General features: G+C 34.7%; 1 protein-coding gene across 2 annotated transcripts in view; it reads right to left on the bottom strand.

Annotated features, from left to right (window-relative positions):
• Nucleotides 1-20,280, bottom strand: part of GALNTL6 (polypeptide N-acetylgalactosaminyltransferase like 6) — a 1,218,179-nt gene that overhangs the window by 673,274 nt on the left and 524,625 nt on the right. For both annotated transcript variants that reach the window (XM_001084788.5, XM_001084905.4), the window contains one exon: nucleotides 19,922-20,088. In XM_001084788.5, the coding sequence (XP_001084788.2) occupies nucleotides 19,922-20,088 (167 nt within the window). The remainder of the gene's footprint in view (nucleotides 1-19,921; nucleotides 20,089-20,280) is intronic.

The following is a 20,280-nucleotide window of genomic DNA, read 5'->3' as shown; positions in this document are numbered from 1 at the left end:
AAAGAAAAGACACGCCTCTCTGCTTACACTCAGGTATGCCATCTTACAGGTTTGGGGACCACCACCACTCTTTCAAAGTGCTTTGCACATTCCTGCTAGGATTCATGGGGTATTAATTTTATAACTGAAATCTCAGAAGCTAATTCTAATTCCTTGAGGGAAACCATAAGAAAAATACACAAGTGATGTTACCTAACTAAATAGCATTAATTTTGTGCTTAACTGTTTACAGACTAAAAAGGTGATATTCTTTCATCCTCCCAGCAACTTCTGAATGCTGGTAGTATTATTCTATTCACTTTTTTTGGACAAGAAAATAGTCAAAGTCTGAGTCAAAGTCTCTTTTCACTGACTCTACTCAGTGATATCTGAGTGTAACCAGACAGACATATCTTTTTCTCTTACAATAAATTTAATTGTAAGAGAAAAATATCAAGGTTGGGGGAGGGGAGGAGGACAATTATTCACACAGACGTGTAGTGTTTTGATCTCTCTGGTATTTGTTTCTATTTGTTAACTCAAAAACAGGCTGGTTATTTTTTCCCATGTTGATCTTACTACAAGGATGTCAGTGTTCATGTACTGAGTATATACTTAAGGAAGCCTATCATAAGTCTCTTCAATTCATCTATGTTTGGCAATTAGTCAGGTAACATCTGAAGGTGACAAGGCACTGCTATTTTAATTCCAGTAGAAGGAATACAATTATTATATATCTTATATAAAATGACAAATAAAAATATGACAATGTGGTGATTACAAATGAAATTATTTATTTACATTCCTAAACTTACATTGAGATGGACAGAACTACTTTTTTAGTTTGTATTTATATAGATCTATACAGATTTGTCAGATACAGAAAATATAAAAACAGGAAACTGGTTCAATTAAACATTTTTTCTGAAATTCAGATTTAACTAATGAACTGTTTTTAATCTGTCAACCATATCTATATAAAAATGTGTCAGAAAACTATTTTTTGATAAATGGCAAAAACTATGTAGTTTTTGATATTATCTTTAGTAATACAGAATGTGGAAATATGACCTTTGGTAATATAAAGTGAGGAAAAAGAACATTACAAAGTCTCTCATAAGCTATAACAACCACCAAAACACATGCTGTCAAATTATCTAATTCATATCTTCTACCAGCAGGTTTCAAGTTAAAATGAATGCAGATGAATTGCTGCTTTTTACAGTTATATAAGGCTTATCTCATTTTTTTTTTGACAGGGTCTGCACATAACAAAGGTCTTAATGGAAGTTGAAATTGTCTTCAATTATACCAGATGTCTAAAGGTGGGTCAGCCTAGCTTTTTAAGCTCTTAAAATGTCTCTGATTTTTGTCAAGGTTACCAAATTAACAGAACTCTAGGACCTTTTGTCCTTACGTAAAAGTTAAATCTTGGAGGCTCACACTACATACATTTGGATTTTTTTTTTTTTTTTTTTTTTTTAGATTTCCCATATTAGGTTTGGAGATAAACTCACAACTTTATAAGAAGGGCTCTGAAGATAAGGCAAGGACTGAAGCTGAAGTCCCTTGCAGTCATGAGTGCTAAGGGAGTATGGTCTCTGATTTCAGAAATGGAAGGAAAGTTTATTTTCATCTATGATTCATTAATTTATTTAGCAAATATTAATTATTAATTAAGCATCCTGACAGAGCAGAAGCATCGCCATCTTGGACAAGAACCATGATTTTAATGTTCCCCTTGATCAAAAAACTGCCTAATCCAACCAAAAGGGCATCAGCCTAATGGCTAATGTCAGCATGACTGTGAACCACAAGTGACATCTCCAACCAGAAACACTTCAATCTTAAGATAAACCCTTCCCCAACCAGAAACATGACAGTCCCAAGATAACCTCCCCTCTGACCAGGGAGATGTCAGCCCCGAGATAACCTCCCCCCGACCACAGACATTCCAACCCCACAATAAACTTCTCCTCCACACAGAAAAATTGCAAGCCTGTGATAAGCTATCGCCCTAAACTCTTAAATACTTAAATACTCTTAGTCTTTTTGGTGGGGGGATGGAGTCTCGCTCTGTCCTCCAGGCTGGAGTACAGTGGCCTGATCTCAGTTCACTGCAAGCTCCGCCTCCTGGGTTCATGCCATTCTCCTGCTTCAGCCTCCGGAGTAGTTGGGACTATAGGCACCCGCCACCATGCCTGGTTAATTTTTTGTATTTTTATAGAGACAGGGTTTCACTGTGTTAGCCAGGATGGTCTCTATCTCCTGACCTCGTGATCCGCCTGCCTCGGCCTCCCAAAGTGCTGGGATTACAGGCGTGAGCCACCGCGCCCGGCCTAATAGTCTTTAAGGGAGTGTGCTCCTGACTGACATTGGCCAGAAGCCCCTCTCAGGTTTATTCTCCAAAATAAACCTGTCTTTGACTGATGGGTCACTTTGCATGTTTTTCCTCTTTCTTGAATTCTTAACATCCTATTATTGTATATTCTAGGCATTGGGGAAATAGCAGTGACAAAAACAAGCACCTATGTCTGCCTTTATGGAACTTATAGTCTTACATGGGGACACAGGCCATACATTTGCAGTTTTAACTTGAATAAAAATTGCTTTGGGAGAAAAAAATTCTCTATGATTCTTTTTGTGCTATGCATCTATCTATCCATCAATTCATCTATCTAGCAAGTCTGTCTTACTCTGTCCATTAGTTGAGCATTCTTATTGTATCTTTTTTGGTCCACTTTGATTAGGGATAGATAGGTAGAAGACAGAATCCTCTACACACTCTTTGATTAAAGTTCTGAATCTTTTGTAAATTACAATGGATCAAATAGTTCAATAAATATTTATCTTCCCAATCCATGCCATTCTGCTACTGACACTCAGTGTTAAGGGAAGAAACGTTATCTTTTTTCAAATGTTAGTAGGTTCATGCTCTTGGAATTCAAAATTCCTAGTGATCAAAGGGTTTTTCAATTTAAATAAATAGAATACCTATTGCATTTAATAAAAGACTCCCCTGACATGGATGCTAGATAAGTTCTGCTAATTTCGTTTTTGTTTATTTGTTTGTTTTAGAGACAGGGTCTTACTCTGTGGCCCAGGCTGAAGTGCAGTAATACAATCACAGCTCACTGTAACCTCAAAATTCTAAGCTCAAGTCATCCTCCCACAGCCTCCAGAGTAACTAGGACTACAAGTGTGCCACCAGAATGGGCTAACTTTTTAAGTTTTTGTTGAGACAGACTCCTACTGTTTTACCCAAGCTAGACTCCAACTTCTGGCCTCAAAGGATCCTCCTGCCTTGGCCACCCACAGAGGGCTGAAATTACAGGCATGAGCCACCATGCCCAGTCTTAATTTTATTAAGTATGTCATTGTCTGCTTTATTGAATTTTTTTCTCAGAAAAATCAAATAACATGTTTAAAATAATTAATACCACATCTTAAATTACTTAAAAACTCTCTCAAGTGGGAATAACATAATGGATCATGGGTTTGTAACATTTGGAAATAATTATTGCAAAGAAGTATAGTTTGTTTCTGTGAGCTTCATTATTTCTGACATACATCATTAGTGTGCAATGGTAAAATTTTCTATTTGTAGAATCTCTCAACCACTTTAATTAATTAAAGGAACCAAAGAAATAAATTCTCCTAATGACTGAAATTTATTTTTATACACTTAGTTTTGAAGATGTGAAAGATCTCTATTTCCAGAGATGAGCAAATTCGTGAACATGTACATTGGTTCAATGTATAATAATTTTCTGACTATGACCCAGGCGCTTCCCTTCTTCAAAGAGTTAATTGGTAGTAAAGATAGATATAAACTCACAGTCAAGTCACATGAAAATTGCGGTGGTATTGATTCAGGGTACTATAGCAGTAACAAAGAATGATTCCAAAGGTAGAAACCAACAATTGTTATGGGCTTTGGAATGCAAGTGACTGTGTAAGCATTTTTTATGCATTCTCTTAATACCCACAACCACTCTGTGAGACTATTATTATTATTCTCATTTTACTATCAGAGAAACTGAATAATGGAGTGTTTTTTGTTTTTATTTTTTTTAAGTAATTTGTTCAAGGCTACACAGTAAATGGCGTAGCCTGATGTGGCAGGTGGCAGGGTTTCAGGGAAGGTGGGCTGAAGATGTTACTCTCTTTGAGCCTTAGCAACTAGCTAGAAGAAAAAACACAGAAAGAAGGGAACTGTTACAGAGATACATTTCAGATAGTGAAAACATTATTTAATAAAACATAGGGGTGATAAATATATGCCATGCGAAGGAAAATTTGGCATCTTGGTTTTATCATGACAAAACTTGTCATATGGACTATAGAGAAAGATGAACTAGAGAACTCATCAAGGGCCTCTTCAGGGAGGCTGGACTTTGACATGTTTTGCATGAGAAAAAGTTATAAATAGAAAGGGAAGACTGCCAGTTTTGATTGTTATAAATATTATTTTGGTAATGGATTTGATTAGACAACAAGAACAGAACAGAACAACAAGCTATAAGGACCTTTCAGGAATGTAAGCAAGTGAATTAAAGCCTCAGCCAAATGGAATGAGAAGGAAAATAATGACTCCACAAAGTACTTTGGAGGTAAATTTGGCAAGATTTGTTCAGTGACTGGATGTGGGGTGTGAGGAAGAAAGAGGAATCATAAGAGCAATTCATAGGTATCTAGTTTCAATGGATGATGATGTCATCAAGAGGGGAAGTGAACTTTTCAAATTTAAAATTAGAAAATGTGGACACATTGAGTTTGAAATATCAGTGTGTCTTCTAGCTCCAGATGTCCAGTAGTTTGTTGAATGTTCAGGTCAGAGGCCTAAGAAGAGTTTAATTGTACAGAATGAAGAAACTGATCACCCAGGTAGAGTGTGCACAATTATGAGTTGTGGGCAATGAGTGGAACCCTGAGGATCATCAACATTTAAGAAAAATATAATAGCAGAAGAGAAGTGCAAGGAAAAGCCCATGGAGGAAATGATGAGAAAAGCATGCGGCAGATAAGAAGAATGCGAGCAATGCCAAATGAAGCAGAGATGGTCCAATGGTAAATTATTACATTAAATACATTAATTAAGTTTGTTTAATAACATTAATTAATGTGAACAAATACATTTATAAATTACTTAAATTATCAAATTAATTATTAAATTCTCATATAAAGAGTTTGTTGGGTTCTGTAATTGAGCCATTCTTTGAAATGTTAGTTGTACAACTTCAGAATTAACTTTATAAATTCACAGAGACACCAGAGAGAGGCCTCTGAGGCCTCTGAAGATAGTGGCTCTGCTCTTTGTAAAGGTTTAAAAGGAGGTTCTCACCAAAGTGTTGCACCTATTCATAAGCAGTAGGGTTGGAGGAAAGAAATGATTATTTTTAAAGTTGTTTTATAATCTATGAACTATAAGTCTGAATTTTATACTCAAAGTTGTTGGAGATATTACTAACTCTCATCTAGCTCAATTCTAGAATTTTATAGCCAGAATAATAATGGCCAAAATTTATTGAGTGCTTACTTTGTACCAAGCTGACATCTAAGCTTTACATAGAGAAACTCAATTTCCCAAGAGTACATGACAAGTATGATACATAACTTGTTCATGATCACACAGCTAGTAAAGGGAAAGCCAAAATGCAAAGGTAGGGTGATGCCCAAAAACCTATTTAACCACCACCACTCATCAACAATGAGAAAAGGGAGTCCTGTAAATTGTGTCATTGGTTATTTGATTGGAACCATCATCCAGGGCCCCTTCCTCAACCCATATGCTTAATTTTGCCCCTTTTGACTCACTAACAAAAGAAGGGGGTTAACCCCATTTGCAGACATTGAAAATGAATAGAATATGCTGATATTATTCATCATACACTGTCTTGGAAAAAGCTTATTATCTTGCATTCAATCTTTAGGCTAAGTACAGACCCAGAATCTGTAAGCTTTTTCAAACCTTAGAATATAAGAGGCTCAGCATTAATGTGAAATACTGTGGCATTTGTTGTTGTTTTGTTTTGTTTTTGTTTTGCTATGTATATTGGTCTTCAGCTCCCTTGTAGGACTCCCCTGATCCTAAAATGAAAAGTGGATTAAAGAATTTGGAAATAAGATTTTCGATATCTGCTACTAATGATGTTATTTCTCTCAGGAGAAAAGGACCTTCACAGTACTAAATAATAATCAGAAACACTTGATCTACACTGGTAAGGACTGTGAGTTTACCATACGATACTTACTATTGTATACGATAAATTGAGTTTTCACTAAAACCAACAAAATAGATTACCTCTCTGAATTCTGAAATTGGCAAAAACCAATTTTAGATATATTGAGTGGCGAACTTTCCTAAAGGTTGAAACATGTTTATCATCATTCATTCATTTGCTGTACTCTTTTTTCACACAATTCTTAATCATCAGGTGTTAACCTATTAAACTAAGGGAGTATGTTGTTTCCTTTACACTTTTCAATTACAGGGAGAGATAGAGGAAGCCAATTAGGGAGCAAGTTGAAGAAGCTGAATGCGAACTTCTGTAGAGGACTTGAAAGCAATTGCTTCTGGCCATGAAACCTGGACTTGAGTTGCAATATTTCACACAGACATCCTATCTTCTGGATGAAAGTCTGATATAATGAAAACATAATGGAGTTGCATTTTAATTGAAAGTAGCCATTTCTATTCTCTTTCAGCTTCTACCTACTAATAATACCTTACATTTCTAACAAGAGCAGTACAATCACAAACAGTTGTGGTGTAGGTTATTCGGTCAAGTGCAACATTGACTGCGTAGAAGTAATCTTCCTCTCTCACTATTTCCCTCTTTTCCCATCCTACATAGAGGGTACCGCATGATTCCCCTATGTGTGTTGATTCGAGAAGTCAATCATCAGTTCCATGGTCACTACTAAATTGCCTTCATACAACTCAGCAATAATACTGTTCATTTAGGAAGAATAATTTATCTGTACCCTAGAAATTTTAACTTTTTAATATAAATACAGAATTATGGGACACTTTTGAAATGTGTCATGCCACTTTAGATGAAAATATACTTTTCGAGGTACAATATGACTAAAATCAAGGTAATAATTATTAAGTGAATCTTATTTAGGTACTGCAGGCCAGCTGTGATAAAGCATTCTCAAAAGAAGAAAGTATACATGTAAGAATGTATACATCATTTATGATCTTATAGCTTTCAGTATCTGCAGGTGAATTTTGCCTTTTCTCTGAGTATGATGCAATGGTTCAGGCAAGGAGCATCCAATCTTTTGGCTTCCCTGGACCACACTGTAAGAAAAATTATCTTAGGCCACACATAAAATACACTAACACTAATAATAGCTGATGAGCTAAAAACAAAACAAAACAAAAATTGCAAGTATTAGAAGCTGCAGGTATTTAAATGTAGATGTGGATCTCGGAATTATACATCCCTGAATCTTTGCTGCTCAATGTGACTTCATTTGATTCACAGATCATTTTTGCAATAAGAAACCCATGCAGTTTTATTAGATAACCATGTCGCCTATGGTCTTAAGTAAGTCAGCAGGGCAGTCATGCCATTAGGGCCTCTTCTGGATTGTATACTGATGTGTAAGGGATCTGGAGTAAGGGAAAACACATCAGTGTACATTTAGCAAAAACAATATGTTCAGGGACTCCTGGCAGCTTACCATGGGGCTTAGAGTCATATGTCAGGGCATCTTTTGGATTCAGCCTGGATTCTGTTATAGTAGAGGTACCACTACTCATCATGCATGTCTCACCTTTCACAGAGAAGTGGAATGAAGTGGTTTGGTCAGTGGGTGGATGGATAGGCTGATTGTTGCCTGTATTCAATATGGGGGAACCCCAGATGTTTTTTACAGGGGTGGCCTGAGAAAGCAAAGGGCTAATATCCAGAACCTACAAAGAACTCAAACAAATTTACAAGAAAAAAACAAACAACCCCATCAAAAAGTGGGCAAAGGATATGAACAGACATTTCTCAAAAGAAGACATTCATACAGCCAACAGACACATGAAAAAATGCTCATCATCACTGGCCATCAGAGAAATGCAAATCAAAACCACAATGAGATACCATCTCACACCAGTTAGAATGGCGATCATTAAAAAGTCAGGAAACAACAGCTGCTGGAGAGGATGTGGAGAAATAGGAACACTTTTACACTGTTGGTGGGATTGTAAACTAGTTCAACCATTATGGAAAACAGTATGGCGATTCCTCAAGGATCTAGAACTAGATGTACCATATGACCCAGCCATCCCATTACTGGGGATATACCCAAAGGATTATAAATTATGCTGCTATAAAGACACATGCACACGTATGTTTATTGCAGCACTATTCACAATAGCAAAGACTTGGAATCAACCCAAATGTCCATCAGTGACAGATTGGATTAAGAAACTGTGGCACATATACACCATGGAATACTATGCAGCCATCAAAAAGGATGAGTTTGCGTCCTTTGTAGGGACATGGATGCAGCTGGAAACCATCATTCTTAGCAAACTATCACAAGAACAGAAAACCAAACACCGCATGTTCTCACTCATAGGTGGGAACTGAACAATAAGATCACTTGGACTCAGGAAGGGGAACATCACACACAGGGGCCTATCATGGGGAGGGGGGAGAGGGGAGGGATTGCATTGGGAGTTATACCTGATGTAAATGATGAGTTGATGGGTGCAGCACACCAACATGGCACAAGTATACATATGTAACAAACCTGCACGTTATGCACATGTACCCTACAACTTAAAGTATAATAATAATAAATAAATTTAAAAAAAAAAAAAAGAGAAAGCTACATGCCTTATATGTGGGACCCATGGGGCAGTTTGATGGGATACTAGATTAAGATCACTCCTGGTGGTGAGGAAAGTCCCAGTTTTAAGGGAATCTGGGCTTGAAATTCATACCTCCAGTAGGGATAATGTTTGGTGAAAACTTAACAAATCAAGTCTGATTCATAGTACTTACTTCTCTGATTATTTAAAAAAAAAACAGTGATGCCATTTTAACTCTTATTTTAGGTTCACGGGTACAATGTGCAGGTGTGTTATATAAGTAAACTCATGTCACAGGGGTTTGTTGTACAGATTATTTCATCATTCAGGTACTAAGCTTAGAACTCAATAGTTATTTTTTCTTATCCTGTCCCTCCTCCCACCCTTCACCCTCAAGTATGTCCCAATGTGTTCTTATCATTAAGTTCCCACTTATAAGTGTGAACGTGTGATATTTGGTTTTCTATTCCTAGGTTAGTTTGCCAAGGATAATGGCCTCCATCTCCATCTATGTTCCAGCAAAGGATATAATCTCATTCTTTTTTATGGATGCATAGTATTCCATGGTGTATATGTACCCCATTTGCTTTATCCAATCTGCCATTGATGGACATTTAGGTTGATTCCATATTTTTGTTACTGTGAATAGTGCTGCAATGAACATTTGTGTGCACGTGTCTTCATGGTAGAATGATTTATTTTCCTTTGAGTACATACTCAGTAATGGAATTGCTGAGTCAAATAGTTCTGTTTCTACATCTTTGGGAATGTAACAAAGCAACAGAAATAGTTCTCTTTCTAGGTCTTTGGGAAATTGCCATACTGCTTTCCACAATAGTTGAACTAATTTACATCCCATACCGATAGTGTATAAGTATTCTCTTTTCTCTGAACCTCACCAGCCTCTGTTTTTTTTTTTTTTTCTTTGACTTCTTAGTAACCATCATGCCATCATTATTTTAGAATTTTTTCCAAAGGTCAAAAACAAGCATACTGAAGTTTGGAACCTAAAATTTGCCTTTTCTATGTATAGGAATTATTCTTCTGATGGCAGTCTTGGGCAGTTATTTCCTTCATCACAATTACATAAATATTATTATTCGTGGTTAAAAGGTACATTTTGCATTTTCTCTGAGTATGATGCAATGGTTCAGGCAAGGAGCATCCAATCTTTTGGCTTCCCTGGACCACACTGTAAGAAAAATTATCTTAAGCCACACATAAAATACACTAACATTAATAATAGCTGATGAGCTAAAAACAAAACAAAACAAAAATTACCAAAAAAAATCTCATAATGTTTTAACAAACTCTACGAATTTGTGTTGGGTCACGTTCAAAGCCAACCTGGGCTGCATGTGGTCTGCAGGCCATAGGTTGGACCAACTTGGTTTAGCCCTTCAAGCATGAACTTATGCAAAGCAGTCATGAGTAACTTGCTGTCTTCTCTCTATATTGGGGGACTTATTTTCCTACCCTTTCTAGTTTGGTGATACCTTTTCTTGAAAGCTTTTATTTTAAATAGTGAAATCATATCTTGTTTCTGTAATCCACCTTCATATCCAATTCTTTGCAAGGTCTCAAGGGCTGTAAGTGGCAGAGCTAGAACTTGAATTCAAGATTCTCTGTCTCTAATGCTTAGGATCTTAACCACTCACTGTATTTCTACTTATCTCATGAGTCTATGGTTTTATAATACTCAGTATTGTGAAATAAATAAATAGATTCATGGATGAATAAAAGGAAAATCTTTTCTTCACAGAGACTTTCATTTATTTTCTAAGAAGCAGAGTTTCAACTTGGCAAAACCAGAGGAAAACATGTACTAATCAAAACTGAATTGCTTAAATTTTATTTCAAACTGAAAATGTGTCTCTACTAAGTTGGATATGGCCTTAATAATTATGCAGAATTATAACATGTAAAAGTCAAAACTGTCAAGTGATAGAGGTAGAGTTTATTCAGGATATAAAATTAAATTTTCTTTCATCATTGCTCCACTAGCCTCACGGTTGCTAGCATTAAGCAGTTCTTTACAGTGCTACAATATTGCGGTAAGGGTTTTTTGTGTTGTGAGATAGCCACTAGTTTACAAAGCAGAATATATGTATACGTGTGTGTGTGTGTGTATGTATATGAATACCACATATATATGTGTGTGTGTATATATATACACATATATGTGTGTATGTGTGTGTATATATATGAATTCCACATATGTGTGTGTGTGTGTATATATATATATACACATATGTGTGTGTGTGTATATATATATATTCTATACAGTCTTCTTGATCTATGTTTTGAGAGGCCAGGCAGAAAAAAGATGAGAAAATAAAGGATGTGTATTTAATTAGTCTCTAATCCAATGCTAGACATTTGCCCCGTAACTCCCTATGCCTCTTCTACCCTTAATCCAGCCTCTCTCTGTTCTAGAATGACTTTCATCTTCTGGAGACATTGGCATCGGCATGGCCCTGGGAAATGTCAAATGTGCCTTTGTTTGGGTAAAGCAAAGCAGCCTTGCTAGGGTGCCTAACTCTTTTTCCAGGATAAAGACAGAATCAGATGTCCTACAAGGGGCCAGCCCAAAATCCATTTAAGTACCTCAACAAATTCTACTGTACATCAGTCTGTGAAGCTATATAAAACATATTTAACTCTGTTTTATGACCTATTTTGCTACTTGGAGAGCCTTTCCAAACATTAGAATCACTGTTTTCTCCAGAAGGAAGGCGTGGATTGGCCACCTGAAGTCCTGGAAGGCCATTATGGAGACTGGAATTGGTGCGCTCAAGTCATTATGATTCTCATGAATCCTCCGTTTCACTACTTGGGTATACACATACTGAAATGATGGTTTCTGTTATTGTTGTGATCATAAGGCAAAATGGGTAATAAATTAGATTCAATTATCTAGAATGTCTATGTAATTGTGGTGCAGTTTTTTTAAATTAATGATAGTTATCAGAATTGTTTCAGTTTCTCAGAATAAAACATCTGAGAAAACTACAAAGAAAGGAACCTTGGATACTTAAGCACGAAAACTCTACATTTTTAATTAAACCTGCATTTATCTAAGCATGTAGAATCGACCCACTCTGTGACTTAGGACTTCATCTTTATAAGTCTCTGTCTACTCATCTATAAATATTACAAATGGACCATGTCACCTACAACTCCCTCATCTCAAAGATCCTATTATTCTAATATGAATTTGTTCCTCAGTTGTCACAAAACATTTAATTCTTATTAGGGGAGAATTTTGCTAAAACACATTTCATAAACATGGATGAATTTGATGTTCAAAACTTGTTAGCTTATGAAAAATCTTGAATGCTAAGAGATTGATATTTTTATTTTATCGAGTAAGTGTTACAATTCAGGATAAAAGAGAAAATGTTTGTGAAGTTTTCTTTTTTCCATTGTGTAGATGCAAGGATTTTTTTAAAAATTAAGAGCAGATGGATATTTAGACATCCAAAAGAGCTGCTTGAAATACTGAACACTGTATTATTAAAGCTCACAAGCTGAGGTTTGCTGACAAGAGGAATAGTCATAAAACATAACCTTTTATTTCATCAAAGAAAGTTATGCCTGCCCAAGATCTGAAGCCCAACATCCATAAAATGGTTTCACACTGGTGACATTCTATTCAAAACAGCTGTCTGAAAGAAAAATAAATGGGATTTAATCTGCCATAAAATGAATTGCACGATTTATTTTTCTTGAGGAAGTCATGCCTTTGTGATGCTGGTGAGCTGTAACAGGTTTGCTTCTAAGGGCAGTGTCTCCTTCTATGCCAAACCCATATTAATTCAGCCATGTGAAATTTTCCTACAGAAAAAGCAGTTGGAAAGTCAGAGCAGCTTATCCAACACCTGATGCTTTTCTCTACTTTTAAAAGTATTAGTTTAAAACATGAGCCCAGGATAGACTTTTCATCCAGAGGTAAATAGATTTTAAGATGCTTTGTCATAAAGATTGAAATATATGAAACTGTCAAAGTCAACCATTAATGTCCTACAAAAAAATGGAATTTCATATACTACAAACTAATATTTGAGAAGAGAGCAAAACTGCAAAAGAGTGAAATGTGAGTTAGAAAAATGACAACTAAATGAGATTAATCATCTCTTCAAAATGAAATGCTTATAAAAGGTAAAAGCTACTCATAGGACAAATGTAAATATTTATAAGCCCAAAATAGACTAAGTGAGAAAACTTTTCAATATAGACATTTTAAAGACAATTGAGTAATAGTATGTTTTGCTTACTTCATTCATTTAGTACACATAATACCTTTTACAATAAAATAAAAGAAAGCAAGCGTAAGATTTTTTTCTACTGTGGAAGTTGCTGTAATACTACATGTGGTAACTAAGATACAACCTAACACAGGATAGACATTGAAACTTAGGTTGTGCCTTTCCATTCCATTACTTCATTCTATCACATATTTTCCAAAATTCTTATATGCGTGTTCACATGAGCCTGCATGTATTTCATTGTAATGCCATTCTCTCAAACAACTTACATTAGAACATTTCTAACAGCTCTTTTTTGTTAAAGCTAGCTACATAAAAAATGTCTGTTTGCATGGTTCAGCAAATATATCTTTGTAAATTAAATGTGAATCCTAAAATAAACTGAAAATAATTTTAACTGAGATATATTATTATTTTCTTTAGGAGACAAAAGATATTATCTCCATAATAACTTTTTGAAATGTTCTGACTACCAATGCCCTCATTATAAAAGCTAATCCATAATGCAATTTATTAAGAAAATATATATATATTTTTTTCTATAGTATCTCAGAATCCTTTACCTTAATTTACAAAATGAGCACCTGCTTAAAACAGATTTCTAGTAGAATGAATAAAGCATTGTAGTAGTAAGCATGAGGCTTGTGAATGTGTGTAGTGTTCCTGAAAACTTGAGAGATTATTCACATTCACATTTCAGGAGAAAAGGGAGACAATAAAAAGCTACTGTACACATGAAGGCAAAGGTGAGACTCAACAAGGATATATAACTATCATTATTTTTGTCAGATAAATTCTGTTGTTTCTGAAGACATTTACATCCTGTGAGATTGAATTTTTAATTTACAAGTAAGAGGGAGAGAAATCTCAAAAGTGCGTTTCTTCTGAGACAGATTCTACTGAAAGCATATTCTGCTACTAATGGGCAATATCCGTCTTTTACAAATGCACAAAGACTTTTTATGAGTTGATTTTTTTATTTTGTAACTTCTCAAACTTTTACCCCTTTATATTGTAGGATAATTTCCCTGACATTGACTGCACATTACTGTGGTATGTTCATACATCTGACCACAGAAAGCAGTCACTTAATGTCCCAGATTCCCTTACATTCACCAATGTTAAAGTAATTTGTGAACAGAGCCATTAAGACAATCTGCACACTTAAACTTTATGCAACATGATATACAAATATCAGAAAGCAGAAGAGCTCCTTTCCATTCTTCAGCATACAATGCTGAATTTCTAAATATACTGTTGTATTTTTTAACATTTGCTTACTTCCTGCTACTAAACAGTATTTGGTTTGATATTGTAGTTTGATTTTTTTAAACACAATTATCCTTGCCATTTTAAATATGAATATTAAATCTAAATAACTCCAAGATTTATTTAGAGTGACTAGCTCTCAATAAATCTGAGACATAAAAATTGCTTGTCTTATAATCTAGTGAAGTACCTGATGGAATACCAGCACTAAAACATTTTTGTCGACTGTCGTCTCAGAATCTTTAAATGCACTTTAGTGTTAGTATTGTATAATATAAAATAAAATGCACTACCATTCTTCATCGGTTTTACAACCTTTTTCACACTGATGATATCTTCCAACTTCAAATAGTTGTAAAACTTGTGCTGACTGATTTGTCTGCTTATGGAAACTTTCCTTAATGCATACTTGGAAACTATTTGTGTAAAACAGAAATTGAATTCAAGACTTGACATCGTCATTTGTGAAATCATTAAAAATATCCTTGCTATTTTAAAGATTTAAAAACACTTTCAGCCATATGAAGAGTCTAGGATTTTTTAATGGTAATGTAGATTATTATAGGAATTGCTTTGCTATTTCCATGTATATGTAGGTATTCATACATATTATATATATGCATATATAATATTTTTTCCCTGGCATAAAAGTTACTGACTGATTCCCAAGCAAAATAGATTTACAAAGTTTTGAGAGACCTTATTTGTTTAACAAAAAGGGAAAATTGGTAAGGGGATGAGGTATGACAGTAAATTGGAATTAAACATCAAATGCTATAAAATGAGTTCACAAGAAAACAAGGCAAATGTCTACAAATTTTGGACATTGGCAATATCTAGCAAGGAAATATAACAATTAATGTTACATAAAATACTGTGGATGTCCTTTATTAACTTATAAATCCAATATTAATTGCACACTGAACAGTATAAACAAACAGCAAAATTTATTTTGTAATAACATGTAAGAAACGAGATTTTTGAAGTTACTTATTGCACCCATATTATTCACGGAAGCTTCAACTCCAATTTTACTTAATTTTAATTTATCTTTTTGAGACAGAGTTTTGCTCTGACACCCAGACTGGAGTGCAGTGGCATGATCTCGGCTCACTGCAACCTCTACCTCCCAGGTTCAAGTGATCATCCTGTCTCAGCCTCCCAAAGTGCTGGGATTACAGGTGTGAGCCACTGTGTCTGGCCATTCAACCCCAATTTTAAAATGCATGACAGTGATTCTGAAACTTTAATTCCTATAGAAAGTACATATAGATATTGTTGAAATGCAGATTCTGATTCATCTGGTGAGGCCTGAGAGTCTGCATTTCTAGCAAGCTTCATGCTGCTGCTGCTGGTCCATGCACCACACTTTGGATAGTAAGAATCTGGACTGTCTAAGGAAAAGCAAGCTGGATTTCTTGAAAGTTGCTGGCATTGGGCGGATAGTTACAAGTCTGTTTTTCTCTCTAATGAGTACATGGAGAATAACAGATCTTTCTGAAACTCAAATATTCAACTACTTACCCCTTCTGTCCAGGAGGTTTGAAACAAGCAGGAGCAGAAATGAGTGAGTGTGTGCATGTGTGCCTGTGTTTGTGTGTGTGTACTCGGGTATACAGTAGTGCCTCCATACTTGCATTAAGGTAAGTGTGTCAGCAACTCTCCTGTGACTGTCCTCAATTTAGACTTGCATTCATCTAAGCATGCAAAGTTCAGAGAATTGTCAGGTCCAATATACCCTATCTCTGAGGTTAAGCCCTAGCTTATTTCACACATTTCAACATTTTCCATGTGGATGCTGTTAAGGTTGCCTGGAATTTGGAGATAAGCCCAGGATTAGTCCTGCTTTAAAGTCACCATGAAGCCTTGTTATAGGCCTCAAGTTAAGTTGTTAAATGTATTTCTCAGAGCTTACTGGAAAAAAAAAAAAATAGCCACACTCACTAACTTTGGTAAGCTTCAGATAGCAAAACACAGCGGTGGTTGTTGAAAACTTACCTACAGGCCTTCACCTTCATGTTTTTATAGATGGTGGACTTATGTTCTGAGGCTAAAATGACATTCTGTTACCAAGCTTGCTTTAAGAAAAATGTCTACACTGAGAACTGCGAGATAGAATATTCACTTTTTTAAAAAGCATTTTGAGAACTAGGTCAATCTTATTTAAGCAGATTTTTCTAAATCACTTGGTAATAGTTTAGAATTATTCTGTAATTATCTAATAATTTGGTATTTTACTTTAATGATATGAACACCACTATTATGGAATTTAACAATTACTATATACTTATACTTGTTGTAAATATGCATTCCAAGTAATTAGCAAGTGACTCATGCTAATGACATGTCTAAAATATTGGCTTTCCTATATTTTTGGTCATGTATAGCTATTCTATTGATCTGGAAGATATAAAATATAAGGCAGTAATATTTGATTAAGTCTTGTTAAAGTTTAGTGCTTTTGGCCAAGGATCTTGTAGAGTATCTGAAAAAATTAATAGTGCAAAGGTGGCAAATACTGAACAGACATGAAATTGAGATGTATTTCTAAAAATAAATTTAAAGTGTAAAACAAAAAAAAATTAACTTCCTTAAGGAATCCAACAGAATTCCTATAATTTCCCGTATTTTGAAATTCATCTATCCTACTTAATCTGACTTTTAAAGAGTGGGTGAAAAGAACTCTACACATTATAGGGTTATAGTTTTGGAGAATTTTCTAAGAAAAGTATAAGTTAGTTATAGCTTTTAACAGCACAGCTACAGATGTATCAGATAAAAAGGAGCAGAAAAAGTTTTTCTCTCTTAGAGGCCCTGTAAACAAGTGATGCCTTGGGGTATCTTCCTTTTCTTGTAGTAGTAAAAACAATCTTGAAAAGGATTCTGCTAAACACTCTTCTAAGGCCATGCATTTAATTTAGATAAATAACATCATCTCATTATTGATTAAATTCTCAGAATTTTATATTACTTCAATGCTTGTAGTAGCTTATTGGCCATATTGGAGATGTTTTAAATGTCAAAGCAGTCCTAATTTCTCCAAATATAAATTAGCATGATACTCTTTAAATGGCCGCTAAATGAATTCTTCTGTTGATTCTGGCGATAGATAAATAAATCGATAAATGGGTAGATAGATAGAGAGATAGATTATTGTGGATCATATTTGATTAAATTAAGAGAGTCTCTTCTCCAAAAAGTATAGACTATTTATACTACACCGGTAGGAGAGTATATGGTGAGAAGAAATCAATAGTTGAGAGCAATCACTCTCTCATGAGCATGCGATTCACTCAAACATCCACGGCAGCCCTCCATCATAACCTCTCCATGAAGAATCACTATCTTTCTCATTTTGATAAACACAGACACTCAGAGAAAGTTAATTTACCAAATGTCATACAGTTAATGGTGTTGGGATTCTGACCTGTGTTCATTACATTAATTCTTTATATTTCTCATAATTCAGAAAGCAGGAGTGATGCTTCTAAGTCCATTCAAGTGCTAATATACATCAACCAATACTCTCAGATGAGATTTTCATAATCTAAAGCAAAAACTTGGAAAAAGAGTCTTTCCTATTTTACATAATTTTAAAATTATGATGTATTATAAAATACTATAGAAGCATTTTATCACCTATTTCTTTCAAAATTTACTTTTACATTTGATTATAAAATTATACTTTCAACTTGATTGCTCGTAAGAGTAGAATATCTCAATGAAAGTTTTACCTAAGCATTAAAGTAATGATTATCCCTTAGAAATGCCCATTAGGAAATTCAAAAGTCACCATTAATGTTCCTAAATTAACCATTTTCTGTTACCCCCTTCACTAATTACATTGACAGTCTACTTTCTTCCCAACTAACATGACATACAGAAACATAGTCCACCAAAGCTGCTACTGTACCAAAGGTGACGGTGATTTGGAACCAAGAAAATGTAGGTGCCAGGATTTTCAACCTTTTCAAAGACTTTCAACTGAAAAACATCTCTGAGAAATATTTAACAAGACATGTAATTTCCTGCTACCAAGTATTTCTCACTCTATTACCCCCCAGGTCAAAATTCTACTGTAATAAATAGTTTACCAAGATAATCAAAAGTTACACTGGCCTATTTCTCCTAGTACCAGTCAATCACAAAGACCATTCACTTGGCAATCTGCAGCCTCAGATCTTTATCCCCTTTTTCACTTTTTGAAATCAATGCTTTATTAACACATTAAGAAGCAATCTTTAGCCTAAGGTAATAATGACTGCTGTGAAATAGTAACCTCAATTAGAATAAAAAAGTGAATATACCATTTACATTGTTTTTCAAATCTCGGAAAATTTCAGTTTTAGACAGTGACTATTATTAGGTAATATTAAATGCATGCCTACCTGTGTAACACGAGACAAAAACCTCTTTAAAATCAAACCTAAATGACCAGGTTGATAGTTTAAGGATTGAGATGGAGTCTCACTCTGTCACCCGGGCTGGAGTGCAGTGGTGGGATCTCAGCTCACTGCAACTTCCGCCATATTAATAGTGTAGTGTCAAACAACCTCATTTCTATCACCTAAGTCCCAGTATCTACTGATACTAGGCAACCTCTGGATCAGTATTTAAAAGGAGTGTATAAAGACCAGTATTTTAACTGACTACCTCTGTCAAAGAAACTTCACAATTAGCACATCAAGCTGTCTTTTGCAGAATTTTTGAACACTATGAATAAAAGATGTTTTTGTGACAAATAACATTTCCAAAACTTCAAATTAACATGAATTAAAACTTCCAAAACTTAATTAACCCATGTGATCTCAAGCTGTATTCTCTTTTGAGGCATAAGAATAATATTCAATCAAAATAGTTTACTGTCATTCTTTCTAACAGATATACAGTTAAGTGTAGCTCCTTCACGCAAGAAAATATAAGGTAAATTATAAAATGTACTTTATAGTATATTTATACAATAGAAAGTAAATTACAAAATTATAAAATTTTTATAAGGTAAATATAAAATTATAAAAGTATTAAAACTTATGTTAAATTTTGTAATATACTATTACACTAGATTGTTTCTGTTATTGTTCAGATAGATAAAATAGCTAGAATTACCAAGTAAAAATATGTACCTGTGTCCCTTATAATTTCTAATATTTATGAAGTAACACAAGCACAGCCTGGAGTATGTGTCATACTGGTAAATTATAGAGTAGATACTTTTCAGAAACAGGAACAGATTTTATAGTTCTAACTCAAATATTTTACCATTCACATGTACTTACAATAATATATTTTGCAGTGTTGGTCCTGAAGCTGAAAGTAGAATTTGAGGCATTTTGCCAACACCTGTCTAATTTGCAACAGAGATTGTAATGCAAATTTCTTATAGATTACCAAATGAAACCGATAGCTTCTCATTAAGTTTCTTTTGCATTTGGTCAATATTTTACGAAATCACAACATAGATAAAACTTCATAATCGCCTTTCAGATGGAATCAGAAAGAAGCTCCCATTAACTTTTTTAAAAAGTCCTTAATGATTATGTGAATGGTAGCAGAATCAGATAAAATGTTATCAACTGTATCTTACCTCTCTCACTGAAGTCATCTACTAGAATGATTTCTGCTATCAGACTCTCTGGGGTTCGGTTAATTATACTGTGTATGGTCCGCAGGAGTGAAGTCCAACCTTCATTATGAAATGGGATAATGATGCTGGTGTTTGGCAGCCTTTCCAGATACATCTTGTGCTTACAGCTGGAGATGAGGGAAAAAAAAAATGGTGTATCAAATGCAAAACCCTTGTATATCTTATTCTGTTGTTTATTCATTATGTTATCAGACAACTGTGGAAACACGACTTGGTCTAATACTTTCCAACCAGAGTTTGTACAGCATGATTGTTATTCTGCTCTGTCATGGAATGTATTAATGATCTCCTTTCACACT

Source organism: Macaca mulatta, chromosome 5 (assembly GCF_049350105.2).
Source record: "Macaca mulatta isolate MMU2019108-1 chromosome 5, T2T-MMU8v2.0, whole genome shotgun sequence".
Lineage (NCBI taxonomy): Eukaryota > Metazoa > Chordata > Mammalia > Primates > Cercopithecidae > Macaca > Macaca mulatta.
This window is presented reverse-complemented; position numbering and strand designations above follow the sequence as displayed.